The sequence below is a fragment of the Leptodactylus fuscus genome, chromosome 2 (assembly GCF_031893055.1).
Source record: "Leptodactylus fuscus isolate aLepFus1 chromosome 2, aLepFus1.hap2, whole genome shotgun sequence".
In the NCBI taxonomy this organism is placed as follows: Eukaryota; Metazoa; Chordata; class Amphibia; order Anura; family Leptodactylidae; genus Leptodactylus; species Leptodactylus fuscus.
Window position 1 is genome coordinate 167,674,083 of NC_134266.1, and position 16,266 is coordinate 167,690,348.

At 36.8% G+C, this 16,266-nt stretch overlaps 1 protein-coding gene across 12 annotated transcripts in view; it reads left to right on the forward strand.

Moving 5' to 3' along the window:
* DMD (dystrophin) overlaps positions 1–16,266 on the forward strand; it is a 1,873,751-nt gene that overhangs the window by 1,175,942 nt on the left and 681,543 nt on the right. For all 12 annotated transcript variants that reach the window (XM_075265063.1, XM_075265067.1, XM_075265060.1 and 9 more), the window contains 2 exons: positions 3,957–4,104; positions 5,058–5,207. In XM_075265063.1, coding sequence (XP_075121164.1) covers positions 3,957–4,104; positions 5,058–5,207 — 298 coding nt within the window. The remainder of the gene's footprint in view (positions 1–3,956; positions 4,105–5,057; positions 5,208–16,266) is intronic.

Consider the following 16,266-nt stretch of genomic DNA (forward strand, 5'->3'; position numbering starts at 1 on the left):
ATACAGTAAATTACTGCATGATTTGGCATTATATTGGAATAGTTAGAGACGGTAACCTTTTCATACTGGAATGTTACATTCTACAGCAATGATTAAAAATTGTGGAGTGAAACGTACTGCGGTCTAGCGTTAACTTTACAGCGGATAAAACCTGTTAAAACAATAGCAATGAAAATAAGATGCAGAAAGTAACAGAACTGCTCAGCTATGTAATAGTCATTTCATTTCCTAGTGTAACAATGTTTAGCTAAAAAATATCAGCAATGAAAAGCATGACTGTTCTTGATGGAGATAAGAATCTCGGTGAGTGGTTCAAATCCCATTATCCTTGCACAAAAGCAGTGAATTCTGAAACCATGAATTCAGATCCTCTGGGGGGAAGATTTTTCTTATTCTTTAAGGAAAAATAAAGCTTATGGGTTCTGTTTGGAAGAGTAAGAAGAAGTTTAATGATGCATTTACTGAAAGGGGAGAGATTCTCGACTCCACTGATTCAGGATTGAATAATTTTATGGCAAGTAACATGCTGAGGACATTCAAATGCCTATTATTTTTCTACCTGAGCATCTGCAAACTGAAGACAGCTTTCTCATATCACTGCCAATCAGTCATAAGCCTCAGGAAAGTGATCATGTGACTACGCCATCGCATGAGTAATTCTGTAGTCATCGCTTGCATGTAATAATAAACACGTACACATATAAAAATAGCACTGATTCTAGAAATATGAAAAGATATTTTCCTTAGCCTTTTAACTCATTTGACTTCTACTTGTTACCTACTTGCTATAACATTTCTTCTGTTGTAGTGTGTGAATACTTTGTTACTTTGTTTTAAGTGAAAGCATAGCGGACCATTAAGGAACATTTTGTATACACTGTGTAATTTTTTTTGTCTAACCGATGAAGAAAGAATAAGACAATATTATGTTATTTTGATGGTGTTTAAATGTTAATAGCTCAGTTGATATTTACTGTGAAATTCCAGACAATATAGCAAAAAGTTTAATTATTTATCCACAATGTGTTTTCTGATGACTGACTGTGACATTTTCAACCTTTCCCACCAAACTTTTATGAATAATAAAGGAATATTTCACAGGCAAAAACTGTAAGATTTTCCCTGAATACTTTATGAAAACCAGGAAGTTTAAAAGAAAAGCTTAATGGGGACTTGTCACCAAGAAAAGGCAGTCTAACCTTCTGGCTTCATGTTATAACTCAGGAGGGGCTAAGCAGATTGGTGGATAGTGTTGTAGGAAATGAATGATTAGAAGCTTTTGCTTGTCATTTATTTATGTTTTTTCCATGCTAGAAGGAGTAATTAAGTGGGCAGTCCTAACAGTGAATAATAACCCCCCTCCCCCGCCATGACTGTGCATAGATAGCTGTCAGTCACTGCTAGAACTACCCACTGGACTCAAATACTTCTTCTAAGCATAGAAAGAACAGCGATATAAATGGATAAATGACAGGATATACTGAATATTTTTCTACAAATATATATATCATCTGCTCAGTTTCTCCAGCTCCATAACATTCTGCCTGTAGATTAGACAACACTTTCATGGTGTTCAGTTCCTTTTAAAGAGAACCTAAACTTTCAAACAACTTTTGACATACCGCATTTTGCCTCATGTAAAAACCTGCACTGAAATCTACTTTCTGTCCTTTATGTATTCTTGCTGCTTTACACTGTAACACAGGCTCTTTTAATGCAGATAAAATGACACTGGGAGTAATTTCAAACACTTGGGTGTTTAAAAAACAGTTAATCTGGTGTCATATGTACGTTAAAGGGGTTGTCCAGGCAAAAATGTACACCACATTTAATTTTTAAATCAGCTGAGGCAGTGGAAAAAAATACTCACCTTTCCACGGTTCTTCAGAATCCTTCCAGCGCGGTCCAGTCTTCTCGGTCCAGTGTTGACATGTGGCAGAAGTCCCAGTCACACGTGAACGCTAAGGGGGCATTCACACAGAGTTAAGTGGTGCTGATTGTGCCACAATAACTTGCGGCAGAATCAGCGCTGATAGAAAGACTCCCATTGACTTCAATGGGTTCCGTCTTCCGCACGGAGCACATTGAAATCAATGAGAGGCTTTTTCAGCTATTGATTTCAATGTGTTCCGCGTGGAAGATGGAAATAATTGAAGTCAATTGGAGTCTTTTTATCAGCACTGATTCTGCCACGAGTTATCGTGGCAGAATCAGCTCCACTTTACTCCGTGTGAATGCCACCTTAGAAAAATCAGTGGCCTCAGCAAAAGGTGATGTCATTATGTTTGACATCACAGGTCTCTTCCTGAGGCCACATGTTCATGTTCCACTATTCATTTTTTATTCCTCCAAGAATTTTGCGAATGCATTTGGTGTTTATATTCCTCTTGTCAAATGTGTCATGTCTGACACTTTGAGCAATGACTGCACTGTGTCATAATGGGCAGTGACATATATACCCTGAACTTATAGAATGCAGATGGCAATTTTTTTATTTTTTTTTAAAGAGAAGATTCTCTATTAGTGATATCTCATAGGCATACAATTATTTAATAATAAAGAGCTATTCATTTTGTGAACCTCTGTGAACCTCCAAGCTAGGAATACTTTAGTAGTAAGTACTTGTTAATACTGTTTTACACCTTTCTATAACATTCATAATAATATATATTAAAATAAACTAGGCATTCCTAACTACTGCAAAGGTTCCGTCCCTTTCTAGAAAAAAAATAAAAATGATAGGTTCCCAAATGAACTGTAATAGGGAAGTTGATACTTACCGCACATCTTTTTACACCACAAAGGTGGAAGATTTTTAAGTCTTTAAATGATATATATTTAGATTTAAGTCTATACTGTACATATAACCATTTCTCTTCCCTAAACAGTAATTAATCCTGTATAATATCAGTAACGTTCACTTTACTAGTCAGATACTTAGCTATAATTCCAAAGCTATATAGAGAACTCAACCCCAATCTGTAAGTTAAACAAAAAAAAATTCAATTTGCCTTGTTATTTCTGATGTTGATACATACAATTATGCCTCTTTCTATACAGTATAACCAACATCCAACAAACCTCCCAATTCACTAGACTGCAGTAAATTGAACATAAACCACTTCAAAGAAAATGTGGTCATAAAAAAAGACAATTAGGAAAGCACAATATATATATATATATATATATATATATATATATATATATATATATATATGTCATATTTGTTTTTACTATAAATACAATATATATATATATATATATATATATATATATATATATATATTGTATTTATAGTAAAAACAAATATGACAGTCATACATATATAATTAACAAAATTACAGCAGGGCAGATGGTGAAATAGCTAACACAAAAAAAAAAAAAAAAAGAAAACCCCACGAGACTCAAGTATAGGGGACTTCACTCAGCAACAGTGTCCAAAAGATAAATGGTTAATGATACTATAAAGCCAACACACATAAATATTAGGTAACAACCAAAAATCACAATACAGAGAGTACCTGTGGGATACTACTATATTACACTATGTTTAAAGGCAAAAGACACAAATATATGGAAGAATTATTGCATTAAATGGAGAGCAGCAAACTGCAATTATAAATGAAAGAAGGAACATCCCCCCTCCAACCTCAACTTCTATTTACTTAGGCCTTGCCATTTTAGAGATTCATGATGCTCCCTGACAGTGGGGTGCCTTTTCAACCAATAGAACCCAGGAAGCTACATATATAGAATGTTATTTCTTGTTTACTAAGAACCCATATGAAGACCACCATGGATATCTGGCATTGTGAGCACCAAATAAGTGTAACTTTGGATTTGAGATATTCTCAACATCAGTTCTTTCAAGTTGGGTCTCTTTAGTAAATGTCAAATTCTTCTCATGTTGAGCCATATAAAGTATATGATAACAATGACAATGCTTGCTTATATAGGCTTGAAGAGGAAAAGAGAAAGTTATATGGACTACAAGAAGACTTAAATAAATTTCGAACTTGGTTAGAAGATGCAGAGGAAATAGCCAATACACCAGCAGAACAAGGGAATGAGATTCAGCTAAATGAACTGCTGGAGAAAATAAAGGTAATGTGATTTATAAGAAAGGTTTTAAGTGTAGTTATTGAATTGCCTGTTGTGAGTGTTTTATGTGAATATTATACATATATGAGCACATATTCATTTAGTAAAGAGCGGCATTATTGCACAGACTACTACCAGGATGAGGGAAACATACATAAAATATTGTAATTCTGAATGAATGAACTTTCAATCTTACCACGTAGTAAGCAGCGTGTCCAGCATGAATTGCTGCCATTATTAAACTCCTCTTTTGATTCTTCACCAGGGATGTACAGTAACTTGTAACTGCAAGGTAAAAGAAGAGTTACTGTCTGCTGAACATTTATCCTGAACTGTAAATCTGTTTGCCACGCCATTACAGCTACAGTAACTGTCCATGTTGTTAATACTGAACATTACTGTTGGATTGAAGGAAACTCATTAAACATACCACATAGAAAAAGTAGCATTTCTATTTCATCACTTGACCCACTGCAAGCCAAAACTAAACTAAATTCAGAATAAAAGAAGCCTAGGTTTTCCTCTCATATTGGGAAGAGAGTATTTGAAATGTGTTTTTTTGGTCTGATCATTGGATATGAAGTATCCGCAGCCATGTGGTGATCAGTCCGTTTCATCTTAGGAACAAGTAGGGCACAAAGTCTTTTGCTACATTCGATTGAAGATAAAGAAAGGCGACATTGAACTCCTTCTTCATACAGTACAATCTTTGCATTGCCTACTAACACTATGATTCTCTACATAAAAGTCCAACAAACCTTGCCAAGCCTTATGATGCGGCTTCTGTTTCTTGCAGTGATAGCTTTCAGAATGAAAATTGAAACATTTGTCCTTTATAGCTGCAGATCATGATGTAGCAGCGGCATGTTTAGCTTATATTACAAGGTACATCCCAGTTGCTTAACACATTTCAGTCTACATGCATGCATCACAAAGCATGTTCTGGTTTTTTTCAGGTAAAGGTAGAAGAGCTTCTACCACGAAAGGAAGTTTTGAAACAATTAAATGAAACTGGAGGAACGGCAATAGAAAGCACTACAATAGCTCCAGAGGAAAAGAGGAAAATTGAGGTTGGCCTCAAGGAGGCTAATCAGCGCTGGATAAAGGTACATCAAATATATGTGTCATTTCTACTTTATATACTGTACAACATTACTGCCGATAAGTAATATAGCTGTAAATATTGGAATAACAAAGTACATTTCATTTTAATTTTCATTATTTCAAACAAAGAGTTAATAATTCACATACTTTATGTTTATGTGGTGCAAGTGAAGTGGCAGGAAGAGCAGAACGTTTACAGAATTTTTGTAAAAGCAAATATAAGTGTATCTCTAATTTATAAATAATTTTTCACAAATGAATAGTGCATTTGAATATAAGAAACCTTGTACTATTTGTTATTAAGGAGATAAGTTTCCTTTTCCGCTTATTAAGCTGTTCTCCAGCTCCTTATCTTCAATCAGACTGCTTGGTTACATTTTATTGTCTCACACATAGAGCGCTATAAAAAAAAGGGGTGAATAAGATTCTACTGTCAGCTAGCTAATTGATTTATTGCCTCATTCTGTGTACTAGCAGCCTCTTGTATACAAACCTAGCAGTGTTAAAAGCATGCGGAATGAAGAAACAGCAAATATTTGAGCGTTAATTCTCTTCTGCACCCTTCAGTGGTGAAGAAAAAATATTTCTTTAATAAGATATATTACAATTTTCATATATTAATCTTTACTATTCGTTAGGTATGCTTTAAATGATCACATGACAAGTTACCTAAACTTTTTATACAGACAGTCACCATCTCCAATCTCCATTCAAACATTCTTCCAGTCTTCCATTTAAAACCATATATGACCATTCACCTCTATATGTAATGTTTTCTACACTGCAGCTCCATTTCCATGAAAATAATGCAAATTAGCTGGAAATGGATTTAGGGCATTTTTTTTTCTCCTACTGAGGTTTTGCTCTCCACCCAAGATAACTGATCCCAACTGCAGACAAAGTGAGATGTCATTCAAGAAAGGTGGAGTGAAGCTAGGTGACAGTTATGAAGAATTACACAGAGCAGAGACTGAAGCCTCAGCAAAAAAAGAAACACCCCTAGCCATTTTCAGCTAATGTGCATATGAGTAAATTACTGAAAATGGAGCTGCAATGCAGAATAAGGCTGAGGCCGCACAGTGCGGAAACGCAGCTTTTTTTGTTGCAGAATTTGCTGTGTTTTTTGGAGCCAAAGCCAAGAATGGCTACAGAGGGAATGGGAAATGTATAGGAAGTTCTTATACTTCTCCCTTCTGTTTAGTCCGCTCCTGACTATGGCTCAAAAAACTGCAAGAAAATCTGCATCAAAATAAGCTGCGTTTCTGCATCGTGGGGCCTCAGCCTAAGAAAGGCATCTTTGGAAAGTGTAGAAGCGGCCCTACAAGATACTGTCATCAGTTTGATATTAATTTCCCTGCTGACAGATTACTTTTATTAAAGATGGAAGAACCTCCTAAGAGGTTGTCTAATTCTTTCTGCTCAAACAAGTTTTGGATAGAACCAGAAATAAAAATATTATATGATTAGATGAGCTAGAAATCTTGTAGAGCCTTTCTAAGAGGTCTTCAGCAAACAATTCAGCTTTAAAGAGAAGGTCTTCACAAAGGTACTCCATAGGAAGATATAAGAGGACAATTAAGTTTTATGCTATACTAGTAGAATGCTATAGGTCAAGATATGGTGCTGAAATTGGTATCATGAGAGGAGTCATCGATGCAAAGATATATGGAAGGATAAACATTGAACAGTAGGATAGAGTGCGCCTTATCAGGAATCCAGATTGTGGTTTATGGGATAGTTATTCTTCTTAGACTGGAGTGGCTGATTCTTTAGTTTAAGCCATCAATATGGAAACTCAAGTGCACATAAGTATTAGCATCAGCGGTACCTTTACTGCCCTACTCAACTACATTCTGAACAAATATGACTCTTGTGCTGTTAAACTCATTTCATGAATCCCTATAAGTCATGAGTGAGTTTCTTGAGCTCCTGGAAATTAGCTAAAGTTATACACGTGGGTTAATTCTGGTAAACCGTTATTTACTTGCTATAGGCAATTCAATTACTGTTCAAGTAACAGTCTTATTTTTAACCTCTTAAAAAATTAATCAGAATGGCTTCTTGTCTAGGAGGACAATTCACTAATGTCAGCTTCTAAGGTTTATCTACTTGACTAATGATTGCTCTGTAATTACTTCTTAAACTATAGGACAGACTTAGGGTAACAACTTTATTTTTCCCAACTAAGTCAGGAATTTAAGTGTCTCAAAAGAAACTTTGACATCTACAAATATAGAACTGTTCAATGAAATTATAATTGGCTTATTTGCTTTTAATGCCTTGGGCTGCACTCAGCTTCAGACCAAGTTTATTATCTTCAATCATCTTTGAAGATTATGTTGTTACAGAAATACTCTTTGAAGATATCTAAATATAGTCATCAATAGATCTTTGCAGTAAACACATTCAGAGTATTTACAGTAAGGATAAATGACCGAACATATATGATTTATTACAATCTAGTTAAAAATTATGGCCCTTGTTAAGCTTTTGGCTATTACTTCATATAACCAATACTTTATTGAACTATTATTATCTTTGGTATTGATTGAACTATATATTCAAAGCATTGGATATATTTACTTTTAATCAATTCAGTGGATATTGGAGATCCACTAACCTATATATCTCTATCTATCTATCTATCTATCTATCTATCTATCTATCTATCTATCTATCTATCTACTGTGTGTATATATATATATATATATATATATATATATATATATATATATATATATAATATCTACAAGCATAATATGCATACACATGTTTGTTTATGTCTGATGACTGCTTTTTTTTTTTTTTTTTTTTTTTTAAGCCAGAAAAGAGAAGCGGCCCATAGAGGGGATAGTTAAGTATCAATGGTTCACTGGTGCCATTATATTAGAAGAATTGGGGACTCCTGACCAATGTGTGGCACTTCAGGAAAGAGTAGATAAGATGGAGAGGTGGCCATGCTCTTCATTGTAGTTTTTCAGTATGATAGAACACTCATCTGTTTTAGGAACTTGAATTCACTACAACAGAGATATTGTACCCATTCATGGTCCCCATTTATGAAGTTCAAACAGCGGAGAAGGAGACCCCTTTCTTCTGATACATTTTGCATATTATAATATATAGCCTCAATACGGTAAAACTTTTTATATGTGGACCAGAAAAGGTAAGCATTTCTTTCTTCGATGGTAGCCTAATAAACCCCCTAAGGCAGTGATGGCGAACCTTATAGAGTCCGAGTGCCCAAACTACAAACCATAACCCACTAATTTATCACAAAGTACCAACATGGCAATTTAACCTTAATACTGTGCAGATCCACAATTGTGGATTATTATGGTCCCGCAAAATATGGTTGTGTGAATGAGGCTTTACCTAGCATTCAATTTACAAACAGCTCTGTACTGCACTTGGTATAATTTTGAACAATTCATGTTCCCCATTTACACAGATCTGTTTTCTAATGACCATGCAATGTTATTGTGACCTGTAATAATATCACGTCTGCTATAAAACAGATGTGATCTAAATAGTGAAGGGCCCTCATTCAGTCCAGTATGCTCCACAGTGACCCCCACACAGTCCAATCTGCTTCACAGAGACCCCCACAGAGTATAATCTGCTCCACAGTGGCCCCCACAGAATATAATCTGCTGCAAAATGGCCACAACACAGTACAATTTGCTCCAGCGTGGCCTCCACACATCATAATCTGTTCTACAAATGGGTGCCCACAGAGAGGCTCTGAGTGCCACCTCTGGCACCCGTGCCTTAGGTTCACCCTCACGGCCCTAAGGCAACACATACTACGCAAATCATTGGTCAATTAAAAGCAATCCTCCTGTCCTGATAAATATGTACAGTAAATGTGCTTGATATAGTAAACTAAAAGTTAACAACACCAACATATAGAAAAGCTCAAATTTTATTGCATTTGAGCATATGGTAAATTCCTCATAAATGCTTAAGAAGTGATGTACATTTAACTTCAGTTTGTAGTACAGTAAATTGCTTTTTGCTCAAATGAAACTGATTAAACTTGCACATTGCTGTTTCCTTGTTTGACCTGAAAACCTCTCGGAGAACTGTACAGGAAGAAAGCCAGTTTTCTGTAGCAATTTACAGTACATCATGTATCGTCTAAACTGAAGATGTAGGATAGAATACATAAATACATTACTGTTTTATGCCAATGAGTCAGCCAAAAGCGATCTACTTGAAATAAGTTTAAAAATACAAGCAAATAAAAAATGTGTTATGTTGATGAAAAAGTCTTCTTTTCATTGGGTTCACAGCTGCAGGCTGATTACCCCCGACAGCATGGCTTCCGTTATTTCATCAAAGGGGGGCGGTTACTCGCAGCTGCTGTAAACCATTTAATGGCCTCTAATTAAAACTAATTATTCTTCCTAAAATGATATTTGCCAGTACAAAAGGTATTTTCATTTTCAATGTGAAACCGTGAAGCTGTAAATTGTCAAAGACAAGTTTTGTAAGGCAGATGACAGAATTGTGCCGCTTTCCTTTGATTGTGAGGAGGGGATGCCTCTTGACCTTGAAAGTGACATACTTAGAGAAGCCGCCTGCTATGGGCAAAGTTTTTGTCTGAAACATGGGTTGCCTACAGCAATAACAACAAAAGTTAGATGAAAGAGCAGAGCTGTACAGTTAAGAAAAAACGGAAATATTATCTATTATTGCATCTTCTTGTGCCATGGTTGTCTGTTAGATTAGCACATCTAATGGACACATCCTGTAAGATTCGTTTGTATTATTTAAAGTTATACTTAATTTTTAAATATGAAAGGGAACCTGTCAGCAGCTTGATGTTTCCTGATCCGCAGGTAGCATGAATACTGACAGGCTCCCTCATTACATGTAAGTTTTATCCTGAAAAGCACTTTAGTGTTAAAAAAGCTGGGCACAGGAACAAGTGTCTGCTCTGCTTTGGCTTCTCATCACATGGCTCAGATTAAAGTGTTTTTTTTAGACATATCGATTGATAGGATATGTTATCAATTGAAGATCAGCTAAGGTCTGACACCTGAGAACCTCAAAGATCAACTGTTTGAAGAGACTGCAGCAATTGTCTCCTTTACAGAAAATCAAGCACAGAACCATACATTGTATCACTGGTCAGAACTACTCCCTTGAATGGGACTGAGCTATGAACAGACCATGTGACTTATGAATGTGATGTTCCATGTGGAGTAGAAGTGATGCTAAGGGTAAATTCACAAAGAGTTTTTTAGTCTGGATTTTGATGCGGAATCTGCATCAAACTCTGGCTCCAAAAAAGCCTACCACTGAAATCAAGCGACATACCCTTTCTTGAGGCAGATTCCGCAGCTGATTCAGCCACGGACGTCCGTCTTGCGACACTCCCTCCCGACTAGACCCATTCATTTGGGCCTATTCTGGAGCAGAATGCCGCGACTGGATGCCAGTACACTTCACCGGTGTCCAGTCGTGGTTGGGGTTTTTTGGACCAGATTCTGATGTAGCTTCCCGCGTCAAAATCTGGACCAAAAAAACGTTTGTGAACTTACCCTAAGAGAGCACTGCTTTAAACAGGTAATCTGCAAGAATCCCAGATGTTAGACGCATGGTGTCGGAGTTACAGATAGGCCATCAATTGATAAGACTTAAAAAACCCTCTTGTTTTAATTTGTTAATTTACGCTTTATCTTTTAATTTTATTGCTCTTTTCACTATCTGCAAGCTTTATAAGCTACAAACTGCTCTTGACTGGTTAACACTCTATATCTATACAGAACAAAATATTCACAAGTAGATAATAATAAGATCTGTCACTGGATAGAGTAAAGCAGAAAATTACAGCTTTTCACCACTTGCTTAGCAATAGGTAAAATCCACAGTAAAATAAGAAAAAAACATCTCTGGGGCAGAAGGGAATGTTTTCATCTAAAGAATGCTGTAACGTTTCTAAGCATTTATCCTGTTTCATTGATATGTTATGTATTATATTTTGTCAGCACATCCAATATCTGTAACAAATATGCTATCTGCAAACATAGAAGAAAAAATAAATGAAAGCACCCCCAAAAGATGACACATATGGAGATCTCTACTTGACATCCCTAGTCTCTATAAATGGCGCTATCTAGAAATGATAGAGGAAAATGAAAAGGACAGGTTTACGGAAACACTAACTGGGACTAGCCCTGTATGAGCTAGAACAAAGATCTGCTTAGTCTAGGCTTTGTTCTAGACAGGCTGCCCATGTATGACAGTGTCAGCCATTCATCTGTCTGGCTGGATGCAGCTCCCAGCAAAATCAACTGTTTTCCAGGTGTATTGGGAGCAAAACCTATGCTGAACAATCTATCCAAGGGCTGTCATGGACAGAGCAAACCTATAAAGGAGTTATCTGGAATTTTGAGGCTAAGGCCCCACTGAGCAAAATGCAGCAAAAAAAAAAAAAAACTGGCAGAAACTAGTCACATTTTTTTCTGCAGTGTTTTTCATCACATTCTTGCAGAGTTTTCCTCTGCAAGCTTTCTATTCTTTTTATACCTATACAGAAAATACCAGCGTTTCCATAGGTGTAATTGACATAATCTACAAAAATGCAATGTCTGAAAGGGACTCGCCAGAATCCCATCCACTTTGCAGGTACTGTAAAATGCTGTGGTTTTTGTAATATTAGGCGATGGCCTAAAAAGGTTTCTTCCCTATGAAACAACACCACTGTTGTACATGACTTGGGTTTGGTATCGTGGCTCATCCCTGTTGAAATGGGTCAGATCTGCAATATTAAACACAATAGACACAACCCATGGACTAGAGTGGCACTTTATTCTTTTCCATAACCTTCAGTGTGACATACTGTAAGAAGATTAATGTCCTCTAATGTGATACATAGAACAGTATAGATATGGAATAAATCCTCACCCATTTTTGATTTACTTTTGGAGTGCTGTTCATTTGCTGCAATATATATATATATATATATATATATATATATATATATATATATAGCCACTGACAGACAGTGATTTATTTATTTCTCTTACCTATACAGTATCAACATATTCAGCACTTTACAGCCATGGTCAGTCGCTGTCCCATATATGGCTCGTAATAAAATTCTATATCAGTATATCTTTGGCGTTTATCTTAGCGAGATAATGCTGTGCTAAATAGCGCTACTCTCTGTGCATACAATTACATACTAATGACTGATGGAAAACACATCTGCTTGTGTAAACTTATATAACAGTAGTTGTAATATAGCTTATATTTCCATATAATCCTCTGGTTGACTACTAGGTATTTCAATGGTAAGCATACAATATGACAAAAACTTTCTTTAATGATAGATTCCTTTTATGTCATCTACCACCTGCAAAGGCACATAGCAGACTTATAATGGCTTTCTTACCTTTTATGTTCTGTAAATGGATTGATAGATTAGACCTGGGGGCAGTGAACCATGGAATAAGAGGTTTGCTGGAAAGGGTTTATTACTCTTTAATGTTATTCTTGGTCTAGTGTCAGCCAAGAAGGATGAGCTAGATTATCAGAAAGTAAGCTGGGTGCCAGAACAAGCATTCTCTTCATTTATCCCCCTTAGCCTTCGAGACATCGACTTCATGCATCATAAAAGTTATGATAAGTGTTATATGGAGGCATCACATACACACAGATTTTAATGTATCTTCCGCCATCACTGCTATCACCTTTAATAGGTTTATTTATTTAGGAAAATACAGATATATTTGTGCCAAGATATCAGTTACCCGGATTAGATATTTCTTTGTATTTTCAGTAAAATTAAACTTTAAAATATAAGTAAAATGAGTGGAGAAGTTCTAGATTATGGAGATTATAAAAGGTGCATATATATTAATAAGAATACAATGAAAGGAATTTGGGAGGTATATCCACCCATCTGTTGTTATGTATCAAAAGTGAGAAATAGAGATGAGCAAACTGGTTTGTAATAAGCACGATTCATTCCGAATTTGCCAAAAATGTAAGAATCCACAAACCCAACCTTTTTGGGGTTAGTCATTTCCACGAATGACCATGATATTGTGGGGTTTCTTCAGGCGACATAGTATAATAAAAAGAGGTCCAGGGGAAAGTGCAGAAAAAAATACAGTATCCAGTGCTTTTTCCTAAGAATCTTCTGGCCTCCATGTCTCATCTTAATGTGTTATGACACTGACAGGGCCCATGTGACTGGGGCTCACTGGTGACCTTGGCTAGAAGAAAAAAAAAAAAAAAAAAAGAAAAAAAAATATAGGACGGTTGAGGGACGGGAAATGTCTTTATTGTTTTTCAGCACCTCTCGTAGGCCTCCGATTATTACACCTTAGGGTCTAAAAGGACCCTATAGCATAACAAAGCACTGCAGGTTTCAACTGTACAAGTTTGGTATGAGACAAAATTGTAGACAAACTTTATGAATATTTTGCAAGGTTCACCCATCTGTAGTAAGAACCAAACCCAGATGGGAAATATTTTCAATACATTTTCTTTTATCATGGAAAAGAAAAAAGAACACTAAGTGGGCTCTGTCAAGTTGATGAGTTCCTTATATTATACTAAATAGATCTAGTCTTTTAATACCTGCATGAAGCATACTTCACGTGAGCTCTGTGAGTTAATGCCAATCATATCCATATGGGAGGGGGGCAGAGTATCAGTTTGATACTGATTTTCCTGCTGATTAACTCCCGTTAATGGTCTGTATGATATTCTTTGTAATATATTTGTACATGTCATAGGAGAGTGTTTGATAGGTAAGATTTGCCCGTTTGAAGACAACAAAAAAGGGACATGTATAACTTGGATAAGATCTAGCCTTACTAGATGGATACTCCAAACAATGGAAACTGCAGTTCATTGGTTCCAAGTGTAAAATAATTCACCTGGGACGAATGAACTCATCAATCTGAGTATTGAATTGGCAGTTCTGTATTAGCCAGGACCTCAGAGAAGGATCTAGGGGTCCTGATATCAGATAGTGATAGTGTGAGTGCACATTGGAGCCTCGCAGGGGGAAGGTAATAGGATGCTCAGCTGTATAACTAGTGGAATAACCAGTAGAAGGAGAGCTTTAATCCTGCTGTATAGAGCATTGGTGAGACCACAGCTGGAATATTTGTATCTAGTTCTGAAGATCCCAACTATGGAAGCTCAGTAACCTGGGTGCCTATCTACAGAATTGTTTATAACAGTCTACAAGACTGACTATACGGTAGATAAATAAAATTCTTACATTAAAAAACAGGCTCACTGATGTGTTTCTTTGACTTAAAGTGAATGATTCTTTTTTATCAATACCAAAAAAGGGAAAATGTTCACTTTTTTTTTCTACTTTTTTTGTTTTTAGTTTCTGATTGTTGACTTATTTAATTCTGTTTTCTGCACATGAGTATGGGACTGCCATATTCACCAAGCTTCTCCTTTGCTCTGTTATTAGCAATTATATGATATACTTTACAACACAATATGGCACAGTCAAAGAATAATAAGAATGCAGAGACAGATAGCCAATCAAAGTGACCAGAGACATCGAAAGAAAAGAAGGCTATCACAAAAGGTGTACAATAATCATAAATTGTATGAATCTTTAATGCTTAAACACCAAAAACAAAAAGTTAAAAACAAATTCAATCATGAAGGAAGCCACAATATGGCATTCCCATAGTAAGTAACTGTTGCAAAACAAACTAATACAGAATTGTCTAGTGTTAGTTTTTATTAGGCTTAGTGGTCAGAGTTAAAATACTCGATTTAGTATTTATTATAAAATATAGATATAAGAAACAAGCACCATGACAAACATGTTATTCTAACAGTTCTTTTACATTTCTAATAATTTTGAATCATTGTATTGTTTCTTTTTAGATACAAAGCTAGTAGTGTTGAGCGAATAGTATTCATCGAATACCTCGCTCCCATAGGAATGTGTGTTAGTGGCCGTCAAATATTCACTGCACTTAACTCCTTGGTGTTCGGCCGCTTCCACGCATTCCTATGGGAGCGAGGTATTCAACTTATAGTTTCGAATACTATTCGCTCAACACTAAAAGCTAGTAAAGATTAGAGATGAGCGAACACTAAAATGTTCGAGGTTCGAAATTCGATTCGAACAGCCGCTCACTGTTCGAGTGTTCGAATGGGTTTCGAACCCCATTATAGTCTATGGGGAACATAAACTCGTTAAGGGGGAAACCCAAATTCGTGTCTGGAGGGTCACCAAGTCCACTATGACACCCCAGGAAATGATACCAACACCCTGGAATGACACTGGGACAGCAGGGGAAGCATGTCTGGGGGCATAAAAGTCACTTTATTTCATGGAAATCCCTGTCAGTTTGCGATTTTCGCAAGCTAACTTTTCCCCATAGAAATGCATTGGCCAGTGCTGATTGGCCAGAGTACGGAACTCGACCAATCAGCGCTGGCTCTGCTGGAGGAGGCGGAGTCTAAGATAGCTCCACACCAGTCTCCATTCAGGTCCGACCTTAGACTCCGCCTCCTCCGGCAGAGCCAGCGCTGATTGGCCGAAGGCTGGCCAATGCATTCCTATGCGAATGCAGACTTAGCAGTGCTGAGTCAGTTTTGCTCAACTACACATCTGATGCACACTCGGCACTGCTACATCAGATGTAGCAATCTGATGTAGCAGAGCCGAGGGTGCACTAGAACCCCTGTGCAAACTCAGTTCACGCTAATAGAATGCATTGGCCAGCGCTGATTGGCCAATGCATTCTATTAGCCCGATGAAGTAGAGCTGAATGTGTGTGCTAAGCACACACATTCAGCACTGCTTCATCAAGCCAATACAATGCATTAGCCAGTGCTGATTGGCCAGAGTACGGAATTCGGCCAATCAGCGCTGGCCAATGCATTCTATTAGCCCGATGAAGTAGAGCTGAATGTGTGTGCTAAGCACACACATTCAGCACTGCTTCATCAAGCCAATACAATGCATTAGCCAGTGCTGATTGGCCAGAGTACGGAATTCGGCCAATCAGCGCTGGCTCTGCTGGAGGAGGCGGAGTCTAAGGTCGGACCTGAATG